The 20,519-nt window shown below is 47.8% G+C and overlaps 2 protein-coding genes and 1 long non-coding RNA gene across 5 annotated transcripts in view; 2 read left to right on the top strand and 1 right to left on the bottom strand.

The window, feature by feature from the left end:
- MKNK2 (MAPK interacting serine/threonine kinase 2) overlaps nt 1-6,808 on the top strand; it is a 42,406-nt gene extending 35,598 nt beyond the window's left edge. Inside the window, exons 13-14 of the mRNA XM_081177871.1 lie at nt 604-647; nt 1,966-6,808. Coding sequence (XP_081033997.1) covers nt 604-647; nt 1,966-2,227 — 306 coding nt within the window. The 3' untranslated portion in view covers nt 2,228-6,808. The remainder of the gene's footprint in view (nt 1-603; nt 648-1,965) is intronic.
- Nucleotides 6,809-7,051: 243 nt separating this feature from the next.
- Nucleotides 7,052-14,683, bottom strand: LOC308577784. The gene is made up of 3 exons (XR_014003684.1): nt 14,630-14,683; nt 8,986-9,127; nt 7,052-8,613 (listed from the first exon to the last, which is right to left on the bottom strand). It is a non-coding gene; the product is annotated as an uncharacterized lncRNA (long non-coding RNA).
- BTBD2 (BTB domain containing 2) overlaps nt 14,547-20,519 on the top strand; it is a 23,563-nt gene continuing 17,590 nt past the window's right edge. The window contains exons 1-2 of one of the 3 annotated variants that reach the window (XM_081177825.1): nt 14,547-15,055; nt 18,816-18,935. In XM_081177825.1, the coding sequence (XP_081033951.1) occupies nt 14,577-15,055; nt 18,816-18,935 (599 nt within the window). In that variant the 5' untranslated portion in view covers nt 14,547-14,576. The remainder of the gene's footprint in view (nt 15,056-18,815; nt 18,936-20,519) is intronic. The other 2 variants (XM_081177824.1, XM_081177823.1) reach the window with 2 other exon arrangements.

The following is a 20,519-nucleotide window of genomic DNA, read 5'->3' as shown; positions in this document are numbered from 1 at the left end:
AGACTACAAAAGACTTTGGATATAATATTCACTTAGAATCATGAGAAAGGCTGTGGAATGAAGGTATTAAATTTACTGCACGCAGTGCACTTAAAGAAAATGTGATGAAAATGATGTATAGATGGTATTTAACACCATCAAAACTTGCTAAAATGTATAGGACAAGATCTAACGAGTGTTGGAAAGGTAAAGAGAAGGAAGGTATCTTTCACCATTTGTGGTGGACTTGTAAAAGAGGTGAAGGCTTTCTGGGAAATGATATATAATGAGTTAAAGAAAATGTTTAAAAACACTTCTGATAAAAACCCTGCCTTTCAGATAAAATCTAGCAGTGTGAGAAAGTTGTACCTTAGTAAATTCGTGTGTTCCCCCTCCCAGCTTTGCGGTGTGGGAAGTCGTAGACCAGAGTTCCCCAAACTTGGGTCTTCAGCTGTTTTTGCACTACAACTCCCATGATCCCTAGCTAGCAGGACCAGCAGTCAGGGATGGTGGGAATTATAGTCCGAAAACAGCTTGAGGCACAAGTTTGGGAAATCCTGTTGTAGACAGAAAATAATATTATATAATATTAGCTCTCACTCTCATTCCTTTTTTTCTTTTCAGTGTGCTCCGGATAACACTCTCCCAACCCCAATCATTCTTCAAAGGTAAGAGGAAACCCCTGAACCTCCACCCCATAATTTTGAGCCACTGTGGGGAAAATCAGGGCCCCTTCCAACTCTATAACTGTTCTGCCTTCACAGTAGGGATGGGCAATACCTGGTTTTCAACATCGCGATATATCGCCAGCTAAATGTCATGACGCAGGTGGTGCTGTGGTCTAAACCACAGAGCCTAGGACTTGCCAATCAGAAGGTCGGTGGTTCGAATCCCTGCGACGGGGTGAGCTCCCGTTGCTCGGTCCCTGCTTCTGCCCACCTAGCAGTTCGAAAGCACGTCAAAGTGCAAGTAGATAAATAGGTACCACTCCGGCGGGAAGGTAAACGGCGTTTCTGTGTGCTGCTCTGGTTTGCCAGAAGCGGCTTAGCCATGCTGGCCACATGACCCGGAAGCTGTACGCCCTCGGCCAATAAAGCGAGATGAGTGCTGCAACCCCAGAGTTGTCTGTGACTGACCTAAAGGTCAGGGGTACCTTTACCTTTAAATGTCATGATATACCAATACAGCACCATGTCTGAAATAAGGATGGAGCTATGTAGAAGCCTTGGCTAGCTTCAGAGTTTCCCCCATGCTGTGATTTTTGCATAGCACACACATGCGCCCATGATAAAGAAGACATTGCCAGGCCAAAAATTATGAAACCAGTATCATGATATGGGCTTGAAACTGGTTTTGGACGATATATTGCCCAGCCCTACTTCACAGTCGGAGGCAGCAGTGTTTCTGAAACCCAGGTGCTGGAAGCCACGGGGGGGGGGGGGAGCTGCTCTTGTGTTCGAATCCTGCTTGCGGGCTTTGCATCTGGTTGGGCCCATGAGAATAGAATAGAATTTATTATTTATACCCCGCCCATCTGGCTGGGTTTCTCCAGCCACTCTGGGCGGCTTCCAACTAAGTATTAAAATATAATGGTCTTTTAAACATTAAGAGCTTCCCTAAAGAGGGCTGCCTTCAGATGTCTTCTAAAAGTCTGGTAGTTGTTTTTCTCTTTGACATCTGGTGGGAGGGTCCCACCACCGAGAAGGCCCTCTGCCTGGTTCCCTGTAACCTTGCTTATCGCAGCGAGGGAACCGCCAGAAGGCCCTTGGAGCTGGACCTCTGTGTCCGGGCAGAACGATGGGGGTGGAGACGCTACTTCAGGTATACTGGACCGAGGCCGTTTAGGGCTTTCAAGGTCAGCACCAACACTTTGACTTGTGCATGGAAACGTACTGGGAGAAGATACTAGGTTTCGCGGGAGCTGCTGGCCCGATCCGGCAGGTCTCTTCTTCTTTCCCTAAACCCGCCACCCCCTGCTCTCCGCAGGAACAGCTGTGCCAAAGAGCTGACGTCCTTTGCGGCCGAAGCCATCGCCGTCAACCGCCAGCTGATGCGGGACGAGGAGGAGGACGAGGCTGCCGTGGAGTCACACTCCCCCATCATCATCAAAGCTACCTCACGCTCCATGCAGCTCTCCCCGCCGTCCGAGTCCAAGCTGGCCAAGCGGCGGCAGAAGACCAGCATGGCCAAATTGGACACCAGCCAGCATCTCGTTACCCCCCTGGTCCTGGTGGGGGATCACATGTGAACGCTCTTCCCCCCGGCTGCGTGCACATCCCCCCCTTCCCCAATTTCGGACGATATATCTATATATGTATACTGTTTTTGATAGCTAGGGGGGGAAGAAAAACAAGATCAGACCCCCTCCCCTCTTTCAAGTTGGCTGGATTCCAAGGATCTATTATCTTCTTCTTTTTTCTTTTCGTTGTGTATTGTTTTCTGGTCTTGTTTGAACACTGGGCTCCTCTCGACTCCCCCCCCCCAACACTTCTCCCCCCTTTTTTTCCTTTATAAATCTCTCTTAAAGGAAAAAAGGAAAAACCAACTTCCATATTAACTCGCCTATAGTTTTTTTTTTATTAAACTCCCCCCCCACACACACAAATGTTGCATTTTGACACACATGTAATATATTTTCGCTTTTTTAAAACAAAAAAATAAATGGATTTTCCCGCCCCCCACTTCCCTCCTGCTTCTTTGGAAATACCAGGTTGACACGCCCCCCCCCCCCCGGAAAAGCTTAAAAAAAACCCCCCACCAGGCTACTGTTAACTCTGTTTTCTGTTGCCTCTTTTTATACTGTGAAAATATTGGGGGTTGGGGGAGGCGCACCCTTAAAAGTCCTCAACTTTTTAAAGGTAGCATTTTAAGTATTTGGGTGTATTACTCCTTTTTTCTCTCCCCATTTCCTTTTTTTTATGTGGCTTTGCTGTTTCTCTTCCTCCCTCCCTATTTCTAAAAAATGTTTTGTTTCGGAATTCTAGAACTGAAAACAGCAGCTGCGGTTTGAGGGGGTGTGTCGTGTGGATTTAGGTTTTGCCCCAGAAGGCATTGTGGGCGCTTATTGGGGGGGGGGTCGGGTTTGTAAAGATCCATTTGATTGGGGTGGTGATCGTGGGCAGAGTCCCTCCCCCCCAATACACCCCCCTGCTGATTCTGTAAGATTTGGGGTGGGAGTGTTTTGGGCTTTCTGGCTGTTCTCCTGAGAGAGCCGGCCCAGAGTATCAAGGGGGCCGTTCTTGTCCACCCCCACCCCTGCCCCCCAAAATAACACAGCCCATTTTGTTTCAAACCCAGGTTCCCCCTATTTCTGCGGGGAGGAAAGAGATTGACATTGATCAAGATGGTTTTGTCGCTGCCACCCCCAAAATGGGTTTGTTTTGTCTAATGGAAAAGTCACTGCAAAAAACCCCCACAAAAAACAGCCCAGAAATTTGGACATCCGCGTGCTCCCACCCCCGGCGCCGCTGGGCTCCAGCTCCTGTCCGTGCTAAGCCAGCTCAGCTGATGGTCAGGAGGAAGGTGGGCGTTGTGTATCTGGGGCAACAACTTCTAGAGCCGCGTTTCCCAAACCCCAGCTGTTCTTGGACAACAACTCCCATGATCCCTGTCTATCAGGACCGCTGGTCAGGGATGATGGGAACTGTAGTCCTAAAAACAGCCAGAGACCCAAGTTTGGGGCACATTGTTCCAGAGGGTCTCTTTTGGGAGGTTCTGGGTGGGGGCTGTCTCTTGCTGCAGCTGTTTCCCGTCCGTTTTGCGGCTGTCCCTCTCCGAGCGAAAAGTTTGGTCTGGTTCAGAGGTCTTTGCTTGGGGTGGGTGGTCTTGCCTCTCGTTCCTCCATCCGAGGGTGTCTGCGGGGAGACCCTCTTACCAGCTTGCAAGATCATGGCATAGCTGTGCCCAAACCGCAGGCCCTTTAAGTGGGGCTGGGGTGGGTGCCACCCTCTTCCCTCCTTGCTGGGTGGGTGACGGGCGATGGGACTCTCTGCGTTGCCCTCTTTGCATTGTGCAAAGCCCTCTGTCCTGCGATGGGACGAGGCAAAGCTCCATCTCGAGGACTCTCTTCAATAGTTTTCAAACCATTTCTGGACCCCTTTGGAGGTTGTAGCCACAGACAAGCGGTTTCAAATAAAATTTAAAAAATTGCCCAGTGGGCCCAGGAATGACAAACCAGCACTGGCGGATTCTCCCTGGTTTGTTGTTGTTTTTTAAGTTCGCTTTATTTCAGTGTGGCAGCTTTGCCCCCCGGCTGTTTAACTTGCTTAAAACTCCTGTCCGGATATGCATATCTGGAATTTTGACAGGATTGTGTTATCAGAGTGATAATTTCTTCTCTTATTCTCCCCCCCCCCCGACTTAAGAAATACTATGCAATAGTTGTCTAGGTAGAGATAGATGATAGCAAAAAAACTTTTTTTTTTTTTTTAAAATTCTTCAGGTAACCCTAACTTCCAGAGGTGGGTGAGAGGCGTAATTGGGTTAGTTTGGCTTGACTGGTCTACTCCTTCCCTCCCACTTTGGATCCCCGCCCCCAAAGAAAACCACAAACAGTGAACACGGTATCTGGGGTTGTGTCCAAAGTCATTCATACTTACAGTTAGACCGATTGGCATTGATTGACCTATGTAAGTGCTGTCCATCAATTTCAGTGGTTCTGCTCAGAGTATGATTCCACCCCATCCCGGCTGTGAAATTTATTGTCGCTTTCTTTTCATGAACATTCAGCATCTAGCAAATGTCCTTTCAAGGGGGATGGGGGGGGTCAGATTGGGATGTGAGGTTCACTGTGTAAAGTTGGTGAGAGAGTTTCTTTTTTTTTTAAGGGGTGGGGAACCCCTTTATCTTTTTAAACTTTGTTTTACATCACATTTTGTTATTTGGTTGTAGAGCTTCATCTTAGGGTATGAAATACTTGAACATCGGGTGGCTGTGCACCAATGCCGCCTTCTTTTTGGTCACGAAAGCTGTCTCAAGGCCGCGGGTGATGGCTGTGAAATTCTTTTGGTGTGCTTCACCCTTCCAGGGCAAGAAGCGAAGGCAACTCTTTGGGACTGAGAGTGGCGGTTTCTACGCTGCTTTTGCTTGCAAGAGCATTCACAAAAGATCTTGCAAGGTTAGCTTCAGTTCCTTGGGTGGAAAGAGGGGAGGTTCTCTCCCCCTTTCTCAGCTATTATCTAAGCAGATTTTCTGATCTGTTTGGGAACCGCTTCCCTCTTTAGGCTTATTTTACCTGTCCTAAAAAATTCTGGGAATTGCCAACTTCTGAGGGCATAGAGTCCTCTTGAATGTCCCCGAGACCCTGCACAGTTCCCAGCACTGGGAGCCAAAGTAGATGTGCAGTTCCCAGGATGCCCAGCATTGGGACCCATGGTAGATGCACAGTTCCCAGTGTCCGCAGTACTGGGAGCTACAATGGTTCAGAAACGGGTTTTAACGTTTGCAGTGGCAACGTTAAAATGATAGCTGATTTCTCCATGGGGTGGGTTGTTGGTTTCTTGCGGCAGGGTGCCGGGCGTACCTTTGAAAAACAGCATACCCTTGTTTTTAAAAGCAGATCTTTTGAGCACAGGAACGCTACCTGTGACTTTTTCTGGGTTTTGCCTAAGCCCACTTATTCAGTACTACACCAGTACTACGCATGTAATATCTCAGAAACACATAGTGGTTTCTGCAGTAGAAGTTGCAGATAGGTAAGTTGGTCTGCAGCCGTGTCGGTTCCTCCAGGAACAACGTGGTCCTCGTATTCCGCTGACCCTGTCCAGGCGGTGGCGACCGTAAGGTCCGCGAGTGATCCTCGTTGCTTCTGAGAGGGCCAGATAATTTGTGTGGGATCATGTTCTTCTTCTGCGTTAGTGATCCTGTTTTGGGGAAGGTGGGTGGATGTGCGCCCCCACCCACCCCACCCGGTTCATTACTGAAGGGCCAAAATTCAGGAGTGCTGGAAACTCCCTCAACAACAAGCCCATGTTGAGTTGTCAACTCGCAGGGTTGTGGTTAAGCTTGTGTGGTTTGGCTTTCGAACCAAAGTTCTTTGGCGAGAACCACTCCCTTCTCTTTCTCTCTTCCTCTCTTCAAATAAAGGAGACTTCTCAGGATAATTTCAGCGTGTGAAGGACTGCTCAAAGGTTTCCCTTCCCAACTTCAGTCTTTTTGACTTTTGCCCGACGTTTAATGAAAACAAAACACCAGAGAGTGTGCATCATTGCGCACTGTTGCAGAATAAAATGATTTGGAGCGCTTTAACGTGGCTGTTGCGGTTCTTCGCTCCCCCTTTGTGCTTATATACCTTCATATGCATACCCTCTCTGGGCAAAGCTGTGCATTATTTTGTGTGTGCAAGCGGGCAATGTGCTAGGATCGCGCCACCACAAAGTACCTGGATTTGGTAGCATTAGAAATCATTCAGCGTAATGGAATCAAATCCCATAATGGAAGTTTAATCAAGTCCACCTCTTCTCTCCTGAGTGGTGAATGACTTGAATCTTTGTGTTTGGGTTTGAGCGTCGCTGAAAGTCGACTCTTCCCGCTCCCCCAATTTCTGATTGGATGATTGTTTTGTGGCTTGAAAACGCCAGGCGATTGTGATGGTTTGGCATGTGGTCATTTTTGTTTCTTTAAAGAACTGCTGTTGTGAAGACACAGTCTTGCCTTCCCATTCTTGCATTGCCAAGTCAGACCAGGAACCACGCCTTGCTTGGTTGGGGTTGGCTTTTGCCAACATAGTGATGAGCTCCCCCCCCCCCACTCCCCATCTTGCTTAAACTGGGGAGGTAAGAAGTCCGCTTGAGTCCTAGCGGGGACACACAATAAATTGCATTGAAAACAAGAGTTACGGCTAACTTGTCTAGTTCCCATTTCAATGGGGTGAGTCATGATTAGCAAGTGAGCTGGAATTTCTCCCCATGCCCCCCCTTAAATATATTTAGGCTTTTCATGTGTGTGTTGAAATTTTGTTTCTGTTTAATGGTTATTCTCAGGACGTGAGCAAAATCCTGATCCTTCTTCCTCACTCCCGCAATCGTGCACCTTTTCATTTGTGTGACCAAAACTTGGTGGTGCTTTGATTTCCTTTTTCCACCACTCAATTCAGAGGTAAAACGTGTGGTTTCTTCCTCTTCTTTTTAAGGCTCCCTCCCTTACTTCAATAAGTCTTCCTACCATGTTTCACACTACAATACACACCAAAGCTCAGATCTTTTAACGTGCAAGGAATTCTGGACTTTGGAAACGAGGTCAGGCGAACCTGTGTCCTTCCACAACCACAGGTTCCCCTCACCCTTGGCTTTAAGAATACCCTTTATTGGATCGCCTTGAAGTAGTCGCCCACAACCCCCCTGGTTTGGAAGCCGGAAGAGTTTAAACTGAGTTCAAAGTTACTTGTCCCCCATAGAGATATGAGGGACCTCTTGTCTCTATGATGGGGACTTAATCCAGTGTACCCTTTTGACATCCTCTTAACCAGCCTTCTCAAGGTTGCTTTCCAGGTATATTATCTTTGGTTTGTGTTATCCCCCCACCCCCCAGGTCTTTATAAACTGTGCATGGATTTTTAACCCTTATCTTGTCAAAGTTCTTAGTTTAAACTTCTCTTTCTTCCACCAGTCCTCCCCACCAAAATGTTTTTCTTTGTGAAATTCGTTTATCGGAAAGGATATTTTTTTTCTGTACCTCCTTATTATGAGTTGTATTAACTGCAAATTTGAGGTGGTGGTGGGAATGTCATCGCTTTAAACGACGTCTCCTTCCTCTAGATTTTACGTTTCCTTAGATGTTGGTTAGCAACATTTTACTGTGAAAATCTGTTCCTTTTCACGTCCTTTTTTTTTTTTTTTTGCGGGGGTGGGATTCAGTCCAGGAGAAATATTTTCCTCTGGTTATCAGAAAGACTGCCAAAGGTTTTGTGGAGCTTTTAAATTTAAGTTGTTTTTGTTTTTGTTTTTTGGACATGCAGTACCGTTGGGGACTCTTATGAGCAGGAAGTCCTTCAGAAAGGGACTAGTTTTAAAAAAAAAAAGGAGAAATTTAAAAAAGAATAAAAAAGAGAAAAAAACCATAAAAATATATAAAAAATAAAAACTTATAAGACAACAGCAACCAAGCACTTTATTAACTGATACAGCTTGATGGAATTTTTTCCTTCGTAACACCTTGTTGATGCCAGAATTTTTTGTATTCTGTTTTGTAAGAATTTAATAAATGCATTGAAACACATAAATGAGTTGAATGTTTTTGGAGTTGGAGTCTGTTTGTTTTCAGAATATAAATTTAAAAAATGCTACTTAAGGTCCCCATACTTCCCAAGATCCTCTTAGAAATGACGGAATAAGAAGTGGCATACCACAATGTCTGCAATAAGGATGGATCTATACAAGGGCATTGGCTGGCTTCACGGTCTTCCCCACATCAAGATTTTTGCAAAGCACACAGACACATCGTGATTAGCAATACATTGCCAGGTGAAAAAATTATGAAACCGATATCACAATATGGACTTCAGGTATTGGACGATATATCATCCAGCCCTATGGGCAACCAGCGTAGCTTTTTAAAAAATGGGGCTGATATATAAATAGAATCCCAGACAGTAATCTGGCCTCTGCATTTTGGACCAAAGCGAAGTTTCTGAGTTTCCTCCTGTTGGCTTTTTGCAGTATGGTAGCGCTGCAGAGAGCTTGCTGGGGAGACCATGCATTAAAGGGACTCAAAAATAACTTAAAGAAGGTTTTAATAAGAAAAACAAAAACTCCATTTACACTAAATACATCAACAAACCAAACCAGACCCAACCACCAACCCATCCCCCAGGGTCATGGGAGAGCTAGGTGCTGCTCCTTATATACTACACCCAGATGCTGACACACCTTAATCAAATACAACTCAACAGCACCTGCTATGTTTCACAGCTGTAAAGCTGGGTCTCGTTATCTTGCTCTGGCCCCTTAAAGACATACACATGGAGTGGAACAATGATGAACCTTTACATTTAAAGAAACCATTCAACACCTCCAAGGGCAGCCCCACAGACAGTGTGTTGCAGTAGTCCAGTCTGGAAGTAGCCATGGAGTCCATTCACCAAGTCATCTCTCTAGCAACCAGTTCACCATCATTAAAGAGAAGGGTCAGCAAGCATCCGGGACTGGAAGCCCTGTTCAGGGAAGTTTTTTATGTCTGACCTGACGCTTTTATTATTTTTAATATTTTGCTGGAAGCCACCCAGAGTGGCTGGGGAAACCCTGCCGGACGGGCGGGGTATAAACAACCATATGAGTCGAGAGTGGATGCGGCGGCGCATCACTGGTGTGGTGGTGTGGTTGTTACACAGATCCTCCCCATGTGATGAGGCTAAGCCAAATCATCGCTTAGCCTCGGGAGACAGGCTGCAGTCTTTTCCCCAAGGGCATATCTGTTGTTCATGCGAAGCCCGGTGGGTGGGGAACTTCAAGCCTTGGGGGTGGGATGCGGCTCCGGGGGTGAAAAACCACTGCGTTAGCCAGCACTGAATTTTATACGCCGCCCATCTTGACTGGGCTGCCCCTGCCACTCTGGGTGGCTTCATTCCCGGGCTTGTGGCTGCTGTCACCTGCTGGCAGCTTCTAGGAGCCACAGGTGAGAGCTGAGTGCTGGTGGGGACCAAAGATGGACAAACTGCCCCAGAAGGAGTTTGTACCGCCACCAGAGGTACATTACACATTGTTTAGTTGTGTCCAACGCTTCGTGACCCCATGGACCAGAGCACGCCAGGCACTCCTGTCTTCCACTGCCTCCCGCAGTTTGGTTAAACTCATGCTGGTAGCTTTGAGAACACTGTCCCACCATCACGTCCTCTGTCGTCCCCTTCTCCTTGCGCCCTCCATCTTTCCCAACATCAGGGTCTTTTCCAGGGAGTCTTCTCTTCTCATGAGGTGGCCAAAGTCTTGGAGCCTCAGCTTCAGGATCTGTCCTTCCAGTGAGCACTCGGGGCTGATTTCCTTCAGAATGGAGAGGTTTGATCTTCTTGCAGTCCATGGGACTCTCCAGAGTCTCCTCCAGCACCAGAATTCAAGAGAATCCATTCTTTGGCGATCAGCCTTCTTTATGGTCCAGCTCTCACTTCCATACAGCACTCCATACGCCCTGGTTAAATCGTCTCAGGGCCATGAATGAATGTCAACGTAACCTTGGGACAGTTGCTACCTCTTGGCGCAACCCACCCCACAGGGTTGTTGTAGGGGGTAAAATGAATTGTGTTGGTGGCGGCAGGTACACAGCTTTGTGCAGCTTGCTGGATAAAGGGTGGTGCATGTAAAAATGTCAGACAAGCCCTGTAGCATGATCAGACCAGAGACTCATCTGCTCCAACAACATCTTGGATACAGCAGTTGTCTATATGCTTCTGGGAAACTCAACAGCGGGGCATGATCACCTTGGCAACCTCCCTGTTCCTCCTCCCCAGCGACCGTGATTCTCAAGAGTATCCTGCCATCATGCCTAGCAGCCTTGGACAGTCAAAGCTTCCATACAGGTGAGCAAGAGGTCTGGGTTATAAATAAGGCAAACGCAGAGACTGAAGGTACCTTCTATCACCTTTGGTGGACATGCCCGAAGATTAAGGCTTTCTGGGAAATGATCTATAATGAAATGAAAAAGGTACTTAAATGTACTTTTCCTAAAAAACCAGAGGCCTTTCTCTTGGGCATTGTCGGCCAATTGGTGTCAAAGAGGGATAGAACTTTTTTTATGTACGCTACAACAGCAGCAAGAATACTCATCGCAAAGTATTGGAAGACACAAGATCTACCCACTCTGGAAGAATGGCAGATGAAAGTGATGGACTATATGACACTGGCCGAGATGACAGGCAGAATCCGTGACCAAGGAAAAGAGACGGCGGAAGAAGAATGGAGGAAATTCAAAAGTTATCTTAAGGACTATTATAAACTTAATGAATGTTAGAGTGTTGTGGTTTTCAGGAATAAAGGGATACAGTGATATAAGGTCAGAATACAGAGATGACTAAGATGACAGAGGTTGGAAAGCAACAATTGGGAGTTGCTATAAAATTATGGACATTGGGATGCAGAAAGGGGGGGTATGGGGAAGTCCCAGAAAAGAGGTTTATGAAAATATGTTATGAAATTATACGTGTATGTTTGTCTTTTTAAGTGTTTGTTTGTTCTTTAAAATTTTGTAAAACCAATAAAAATTTTATATAAAAAAAATATATAAATAAGGCAAATGCAGATAATTCAGGCACATTTCGAAAAGAGTTTTTGCTTTCTGGTTTTTTTCTCCTCTTTAAGTCTGACCTTTTGATGTTTGCGCTAGAAGTATCTTTTAGGACCCACCCTGTTCTTGCGACTAGTATTTTGTTATATTGAATTGTTGAATATATGCAGGCTACCCCTGGGACGTTAGAGTGAAGGGTGGGTAGGAAACCAAATAAGTAAAACAATTCTGTGCAATATTTATCCCCCCCCCCCATGTTTTCACAATAACCTTCAAATCAGATAATTGGATTGGTTCACAAGTTGACTTTCCACCCTCATCCGGAGTGTTTTTACTCAAACCTTTTCTACTCTACTGCATTATATATCTATTGGGGGGGGGGGAAGTCCTCTATTACAATTATTTTGTCATTTTTCTTCCACTGCTTTTCTCGAACCCTGCCCACGATTTCATTTGTCTGTAATGCTTTTCCAAAGTCCATGAAAGGCCTCTATTCTTCTATGAAAAGTTCATCGTTTTGATATCGTAATTTTGCTGTCAGCTTTCTGCTTAGTAATAAAACCATTTACCTTATTTTTCTTTCTGCCTTCAAGAGAGATGGGTGGGTGAATGTCTTTAGTACATTTGGAGGGGTTTTTGTTTGTTTGTTTTGTTCGTTACCAGCAAACTTGTGCTTACCAGAGGGTTCACCCATGAATCACAAAGTTTAAAAAGAAACTGTCCAAAGGCAAGCTGAGTTGGGAACAAAGATTAGATGTCACGATGGGTGTCTTGCACCTCTCCAAATGGCAAGGAGAGCCTCTGGGACAGGGAAGAACCGTTGACAAATCCGCTGAAAATAACCCTCCGTAATCACATAGAAATCTGCATCTTTGTAGAGTTGGCTGCCTTCCTTAACCCTTAAGTCTGATCTATTCATTCGGGTGCTGGCTTGTTCCATCCCTGGGCTCAGGAGAGGAACACTGCAGAACTGGGAGAAGATTCCCAGCGTTATATTGGAATGATTCACTGTTCCCAAGTCTTGCCCCTTCTTCCAATGTGCCTCCGATGGAAGGGGGCACTTCCTTAAAACGCCCCTTTGCTCCTAGGGTGGCAACAACTCTGGAGGTGGTAGTTCCAGAGCCGACACAGAAGGACAGGTAATCTTATTTATTTCATACTGCTTGGAAAGCGCTCTCGGCGATGCACACAAACAAAACGGGGGGGGGGGGGCAAAGCACCTCCCTTTGGGAGGAGGAAGAACAATGGATGTCAAAATAGCGGGAGGCAGCTACACAGAAACACTGCACTCTGTCTAAAATGCCCTGAGAAGCTTTGCTGAATCGTGGCTGTGAGATTTTGTACATCAAGTAATAGGGAAGTTAACAAGGCTTGCTTCCAAGTGAAATGCATGCGCAGGGATTGCAACGTAATAGTCCCTCTGTGTGTGTCCCGGCAGGTCCAGATTTATTTTTACTTATGTTTTTAATCTGCAGGCAGAAGCTAGCTCTCCTTTACCACGTCTGTTCATCCTGTGGTCTGCGGCAACCTCTAGTGTTCATTTGGTGCGTTTCTTTAATGAAGGAAGGATGATGCTCCCATTACATTTCCTTTCCACTGGAAATTTCAATGCACTATGCACTGAAAGCTGTATCAAACTATTTAAAGCGGTTATGGCTTTAAAGAATTCTGGTAACTGTAGTTTTGATGGTGGAACAGCCTCCCCTGCATGGTGGACTCTCCTTCAGTGGAAATTATTAAGCAGAGGTTGGCCGGCCACCTGTCAGCATAGGAGCCAACTCCTAGGGATTGAGGTCCCTTTGGTCCCCCCAATAAAATATTTGAGGGATCTGCCCCCCAAAAAAGTTGAGGTGAGTTTCCATTCAAAGTGTGTGTGTGATGTTATGTGATTATGTGGGGTGGAGCTCATCTCCCCTCCCCAAAGGAGGGGCCTGCCTGGTGTTTTTACATAAGTACATAGCTGTCAACCTTCCCTTTTTTTGTGGGAAATCCCCTTATTCCAGTGCTGTTTCCCGCTGCTTCCTGCTGCTATCCTGGATTGTTAGATATCCTGTAGTCTGCTGATCCCTTATTTTCAAATCTGAAAGTTGACAGCTATGCATGAGTAGAATGTGTCCTTTTATTTAAAATGCATCTCTGGGTCATTTGTGGGGCATAGGAATTCTTTCATATAGTCCGGCCCCCCACAAGGTCTGAGGGGCAGTGGACCGGCTGGAAAAGTTTGCTGACCCCTGACCTAGATAGACAGACAAGGTACAGTGGTACCTCGGGTTAAGTACTTAATTCATTCTGGAGGTCCGTTCTGAACCTGAAACTGTTCTTAACCTGAAGCACCACTTTAGCTAATGGGGCCTCCTGCTGCTGCCGCGCCGCTGGAGCACGATTTCTGTTCTCATCCTGAAGCAAAGTTCTTAACCTGAAGCACTATTTCTGGGTTAGTGGAGTCTGTAACCTGAAGCGTATGTAACCTGAGGTACCACTGTATCAAGAATAAAGTTGTCATCAAAGTATTGGAAGACACAAGATCTACCCACCCTGGAAGAATGGCAGATGAAGGTGATTGATTACATGGAATTGGCAGAAATGACTGGCAGAATCCGAGACCAGGGAGAAGAAATGGTGGAGGAAGACTGGAAGAAATTCAAAGACTACTTACAGAAACATTGTAAAATTTATTAATGTTAGAAGGATGTTGGATAGAAACTAAGCGGTTTCCAGCTGTAATGCTTTAAGAGATATGATTTTTTTTTACAAATGGGTAAAAGTTTAAGGGTAAGGATTTGCTGAACTAACAAATCGAACTGGAATACAAAGAAGGGAGGTATGAGGAGGTCCGAGGAAATAAGTGTATGGAAGATATGTTATTGAAAATTAATGTGTGTTTTTAACTGTTTTTTATTTTGTACGTTTATTTTTTCTTTTTCTTGTTATATCTTAAAAACTTTTAATAAATATCTTTTTTTAAAAAAAGAATAAAGTTGTCATCGTTATCATCCCCATCATCCTTCCCTGGCGGTTTCTAAGCAGAGGTCGGGGATGCTTCAGCTGCATTGCGCGGGGGGGGGGGGGAGGGGGTCAGACTGGATGACCCTGGGGGCCCCCTTCCAACTCATTCGACGATTCCTGGGGGGGGGGCGGGGCGGCCTTTTAAGCGGGTCCTCCGTCGCTGAGACCGCTCCCTCCAACCCCCTTGCGCATTTCGCCGGGGTCAGACTGGATGACCTTGGGGGTGCCCCTTCCCCTCCCCCCCCCCGCCCCGCGCGCGTGTCTTTGGCGACCCTCCCGGCGTCGCGTCTGAACGTTCCCCGCCTCCCTCCTCCTCTTTCCCCGCCTCCTCTTCGCCCTTCTTCCCTCCTCCTCCTCCTCCGCCGGCCGCCGCCCCTCGCAAAATGGCGGCCGGCGCCGGGCCCGTGGCGGGCGGAGGCCTCCCGCCGTCTTTTACCTCAGCCGCGGCGTCGCCTCAGCAGCAGCACCAGCCGCCGCCTCCGCCGCCGCCTCCTCCTCCGCCTCAGGCCGGCCCGCCGGCGGCCGCGGCCTCCTCGTCTCCCCTCACGCACAACCACCGCGTGGGGAACCCGCTGCCGGCCTCGGCGTCGTCGTCGTCGTCGTGTCCGGCGGCCCCGGCGGCGGCCGCTTCTCCCGCTTCGCCGCCCTCTTCGCCGCCGCCGCCCCCTCCCGCTCCCCTTCCTCCTCCGGCGCCGGCCTCGTCGTGCTCGCTGGGCCCCCGCGAGCCGGCCTACAACTGGCAGGCCACCAAGCCGACGGTGCAGGAGCGCTTCGCCTTCCTCTTCAACAACGAGGTGCTCAGCGACGTCCACTTCTTGGTGGGGAAAGGCCGAGCGGGGGCCCAGCGCCTCCCCGCCCACAGGTAGGAAGGAGGAAGGCGACCCCCCCATGTTGGAGGGCAGGCAGCCACCCCCCACCTCCAAGCAAAAAGGCGACGGGCCATGCGAACGCCCCCCCTGGATTTTAGCCACGTCGATCATGCAGAAGCAACCCCCCCTGCCTCCCCGCCCACAGGTAGGAGGAAGGCGCCCCCCAGGACCCCCCCCCATGTTGGAGGGCAGGCAGCCACCCCCCCAACTCAAAAAGGGTCATCCCCTGGATTTTAGCCACGTCGATCATGCAGAAGCAACCTCCCCGCCCACAGGTAGGAGGAAGGCGCCCCCCAGGACCCCCCCCCCATGTTGGAGGGCAGGAAGCCACCCCCCAACTCAAAAAGGGTCATCCCCTGGATTTTAGCCACGTCGATCATGCAGAAGCAACCCCCCCCCCAGATTTTATTGGGGGCAGAGGAGCGTGGGCAAGCCAAGCCCCCCCCCCCCGGCTAAATCAATAGAAATCAATGGAAATGCATAACTGACTGAGGTTCTGCGCTCCCCCCGTGATCAGAACCCACGTAAGGACTCTATGCATAAGGGGGAAAGGGCAGATTTTGTTTACAACACCCCCCCACCCCCCAATAACAAATCCTGGCTAGGCCCAGGCTTAGGAGCGCCCCCCCCCCAATATCCCATGCCTTTTTGAAATGGGGGTTGTTGTTGTTGTTGTTTATGTACTTGGGGGCAAGCCTGTCGGATGGGTGGGGCGCAAATAAAGGATGGCAGCATTAGCGTTTTTATGTTGTGGTTTTGTGTCGCAACCGCCCCCAGAGCTGCGGGAGTAGGCGGTGTGCAAATTGAATGAATGAATGAATGAATGAATGAATGGATAATATATTTTTTTTGGGGGGGGGGGTCGTGCACCCACCCACACCCAAGTCAGTGGGCATTGCCATTCAGATAGTGTGAGTGCACTATGTCTTGTGATCAATTATACAGGGCAGGGCTTATCTGCCTCCCCCCCCCCAATATTTTATTCAAATTAGTACCCGTGGTTGGGGGGCAAGAAGGGAGGAATACCCCCCCCACCGCTGACCTACTTAAAGGAGTGTGGAAAGAGGGGGATGGCCATGGGGAGTAGGGGCCTGTTACAGAGCCATGGGCCTTTTTCAAGGGGGAGGCTGAGAACAGTTAAATTTGGTGGGCTCTTAAGGGCAAGTTATTATTGGGGGGGGGCAGGTTACAGTGGGGTTTTGAGTATGATTGGGGGGTGGAGAGAACTGTGCTGTGCACATACCCCCCCCCCCCCGTAGGCCGTCATTCTTTGGATGTGATGGACTTGGCTGTTCTTTATACCGGTAGTTGTTGTTTGTTATGAAAATATGGGTAAAGTTATGGGACAGGAAGCTGGGGAGAGGGGGGCAGTTGTGGGTCTGAGAGAGGGGATGTGTGTGACGGGTGGGGCGGCTGCTGGAGGCTTTTGCTGCTGTGAAGGGCTATGGGGAGGAAGGGGGCTTCATAGGGACAAATGGCTGTGCAACCCACAAGGAAGCATCTGTGGGATGGGGTTTAAAGAGGATGCCGAGGGTCCTGGGTTCAATTCCTGGCATCTCCAGGTAGGGCTGTGAATATTCCCTGCCTGGAATCCTAAAGAGCTGCTGCAAGCCAGTGTAGGCCCTACTGAGCTATAAGGCTGATTCTTAGGTTCCCATGAGGTCGCAAATGCATCCTTGCTGGACTGTGTTGTTGTCTTATGCTATTGATTTTGTTTTTATGAATTATGGATCTCACTAGGATTTATCAGATTGCATTATGCTGTGGGATTATATTTAATGGGAAGCAGACTAGAAACAAAATGCGTTTGCTTATTCCTGACGCACCTGCAGGCAGAGCTGTAAGCTAGCAAGGAGTGAGCTCCAATTCTGGCATGTTAGAGGTTCCGAGTTGTGGCTGGTTACACACTTACTACCCAAAACTAGGGGGAAACTTGCCCTGGAAATATGCCACCATAATTCTAAATTACTTAGGTCCACTGATAGCTTTATTAGGAGGGCGCATGCAGAAAGGCCCCAGGAAAGAGGCGGCCAGTCTGCGTTCGGCTTGCTTGCTTTTGTTACAGAACTATTTGTTATTGGGCAGATAAATTTGTTGATTTTGAACCACAAGGATGTTCATTCTGAGCGTCTGGTTGTTCCTGGCTTTGGGCAAGAAAAATGAGCCAGGCTTCAGGTGGGATGGATTAATTTCTACAAGCGTTTTACGTCATGCGTTCTCTGAGCAAGCATGTCTCCTAATTGGTTGCTGTAGCAGTTAAAAGCATACAGTGGTGCCCCGCAAGACGAATACCTCGCAAGACGAAAAACCCGCTAGACGAAAGGGTTTTCCGTTTTTCGATGCACTTTGCAAGACGAATTTCCCTATGGGCTTCGCAAGACGAAAACGTCTTGCGAGTCTTGCAATTTTTTTTGCTCCCCCCCTTTTTCTAAGCCGCTAATAGCCTTTTAGCCGCTAAGCCTTTAATAGCCGCTAAACTGCTAATAGCGCTAATCCACTAAGCCGCTAATAGGGTTGCTTCGCAAGACGAAAAAACTGCTAGATGAAGAGACTTGCGGAACAGATTATTTTCGTCTTGCGAGGCACCACTATATCTGTTTGCAAATAGAGCTTTTGTAGTGCCCAGGAGCGTAATAAAAAAACCCCCATTTGATCTTGCAAGCTCCTGTGCCCTTTTACACTATGGAACTGATACCTGCTTAGTGTCAGGGCAGCAATTGTGTTCTGAAAGGTTTCTGCCTGGTTCTCTCTCCCTCTCCCTCCACGTGTTAAGGACACTAAGCAAGACCATTGCCTTGAAGGTGGAGGGTCCAGAACTTTGCAGAAGCAAAGACTGGTAGCTGCACATGGCAGATGCATGTTGCTCCCATGTTTAGATGAAGTAAAAGCCTGTTGGGTTTTACTTAAGTTCTTAATGCAGTATAAATATTCATAACTTGCACTGTAAAACAAACAAACAATTTATTCTGCCATTAATTACAATGCTTGAATTTGGAAGTCATGTTTTTATTCGTGCTTCGTTCTTTTATGTTGAAAAAACACCTTTTGACAGCCTGTTTGAAGGGACGCGGGTGGCACTGTGGGTAAAACCTCAGCGCCTAGGACTTGCCGATTGCATGGTCGGCGGTTCGAATCCCCGCGGTGGGGTGCGCTCCTGTCGTTCGGTCCCAGCGCCTGCCAACCTAGCAGTTCAAAAGCACCTCCGGGTGCAAGTAGATAAATAGGGACCGCTTACCAGCGGGAAGGTAAACGGCGTTCCGTGTGCTGCGCTGGCTCGCCAGATGCAGCTTGTCACGCTGGCCACGTGACCCGGAAGTGTCTGCGGACAGCGCTGGCTCCCGGCCTCTTGAGTGAGATGAGGGCACAACCCTAGAGTCTGGCAAGACTGGCCCGTACGGGCAGGGGTACCTTTACCTTTACTTTTGAAGGACTAAAGAGCGTAGTTTTCAATACATTTGTGTAACATCCAGGTATCACATGGTTCTTAGGGTGCCTGATAAGTTGATAAGAACCACAATGTAAATAAACCTGATCTAAGTCTGTTCCTTTTTTTTAAGCATCGTTTTTATTACTCTGTTGTGTGAGCTGTGCACCAGAGGTTCTGAGGAGGAAGACTAACTTCAGGGCAGCGCACTGTGCAATACGGTTATAGCTAAATCTTAATTTGTGGTTCTTGTTGTGGGGAATGGACGAGATTCAGCGTGCAATCCAGTCAATGCCGGAACCCTCTTGTTTGTTCTTTCCAAATGTCAGGTTTGTGCTGGCTGTGGGCAGTGCGGTCTTTGATGCCATGTTCAATGGAGGGATGGCTACAACGTCCTCCGAGATAGAACTACCCGACGTGGAACCGGCTGCTTTCCTTGCTTTGCTGAAGTAAGCCCCCGCTTCCTCAAGAGGAACACAATTCTCCAAAGAAACACCAGGCAATCGCTCTCCAGGGGCTGGATTCTAACAGCGGAGCGCTTGCTTCCCTCCTGCTTTTTTAAAAAAATTATTTTTTAAAGGCACTAGCTCTCATGGTTATATAGAAATTTTGGGGGAGGATTCTCAAGACGCCAAGCCTTCAGGTTCTGTGCAACACCTTAAAGTGGCCTCCTGCCCCACAGCTGGCCTTTGCTTTTCTGTTGAAGTTCTCTTTTCCATCTCCCTCCTTCCCGTAAGTCCTTGAGCAGATTAAACCTTTTCTCTTACGAGGCAGCAGGGCTGTGCTTCTGAGACCTGGGCAGCCTTAAGAGACCAGGAGATTTGTCTTTAAGGTTGTCCCTTTACCACTGGGCCTGCCTTCGCCAACATGGTGCCCTCCAGGCATTGATTGGGGCTGATGGGAGTTGTAGGGACCCCAAAGGGTCTTCCATTCTGACCCCCTGCAGTGCAGGAATCTCAACTAAAGCATCCAGGACACATGGCCATCCAGCCTCTGCTTAAAAATCTCCAAGGAAGGTGAGTCCACCACCTCCCTAGGGAGACCGTTCCACCGTGGAGCAGCTCTTAACATCAGAAAGTTTCTCCTGATGTTGAGTCGAAATCTCCTTTCTTGGTTCTTTGGTTTGGGTCTTCCCCTCCAGAGCAGGAGAAAACAAGCTTGCTCCCTCCTCCATGTGACAGCCCTGAGATATTGGAAGATGGCTCTCATATCTCTTCTCAGTCTCCTCTTTTCCAAACTAAAGCTCTCTCAACCGTTCCTGATAAGAGAAGCTCCCTGATTCATCCCATGGCCCCTGCAGCCAGGGGGTGAGGAAAAGACCCTGAGTCTGAAATCCTGGAGAGCTTCCAGTCAGTGTAGACAATACTGAGTTAGAGAGAACCAGCCTCCCGACTCGGTATGAGGTAGCTTCCTGCTTTACTAGAACGGAGATTTTTGTGGGTGAGAGAGTTTTAATGAACATTTCAGCTCCAACGTTTTTGGCTGCAGTCCACAAGGAGTTTGTTTTATTTCATTTATTGTTTATTTCTGCAGTTTGTCGGTCCTCCTTTGTCATGTCGACCTGACCCCCTATGGCAGTTTCCAACAGTTCACTAAGTACAATAAACACCTAAAAACGTAACAGTTGTTAAAAGCAATCCAACTAATAAAACAAGCGTAGACATACAGCATAAAAGCAAATAAGAGTAAGTTACTCCCAGGGGGTGGATTGTGTGTGTGTGTTTGTGTAGCTCGTGGAAACCGAGCTTTTAAATAACCCATGGAAAGCCAGACTGAATCAAGTGAATATACTTCTTAAAAACAAACAAAAGTTGAAGGTCCAGGTTTGTTTGAGATGCAGTATGGTGTAGTGGTTAGAGTGCCAAACTCGGTCTGAGGAGAGCCATGTACAAATTGTATCGCATCCTTAGTCACAAAGCTTACCAGGTGCAGTTTGAGTAAGTCACTACCTCTCAGGCTAACATTATCCTCACACCCAACCTTGAGAATTGAAATGGAGGAGGAGTACAGTATTATGCTCTTTGGAAGCAGCC

The sequence above is a fragment of the Podarcis bocagei genome (assembly GCF_964188305.1).
Source record: "Podarcis bocagei genome assembly, chromosome: 18".
Taxonomy (NCBI): domain Eukaryota; kingdom Metazoa; phylum Chordata; class Lepidosauria; order Squamata; family Lacertidae; genus Podarcis; species Podarcis bocagei.
Note: the sequence above shows the minus strand (reverse complement) of the source record. Positions and strands in the feature narration are given on the sequence as shown.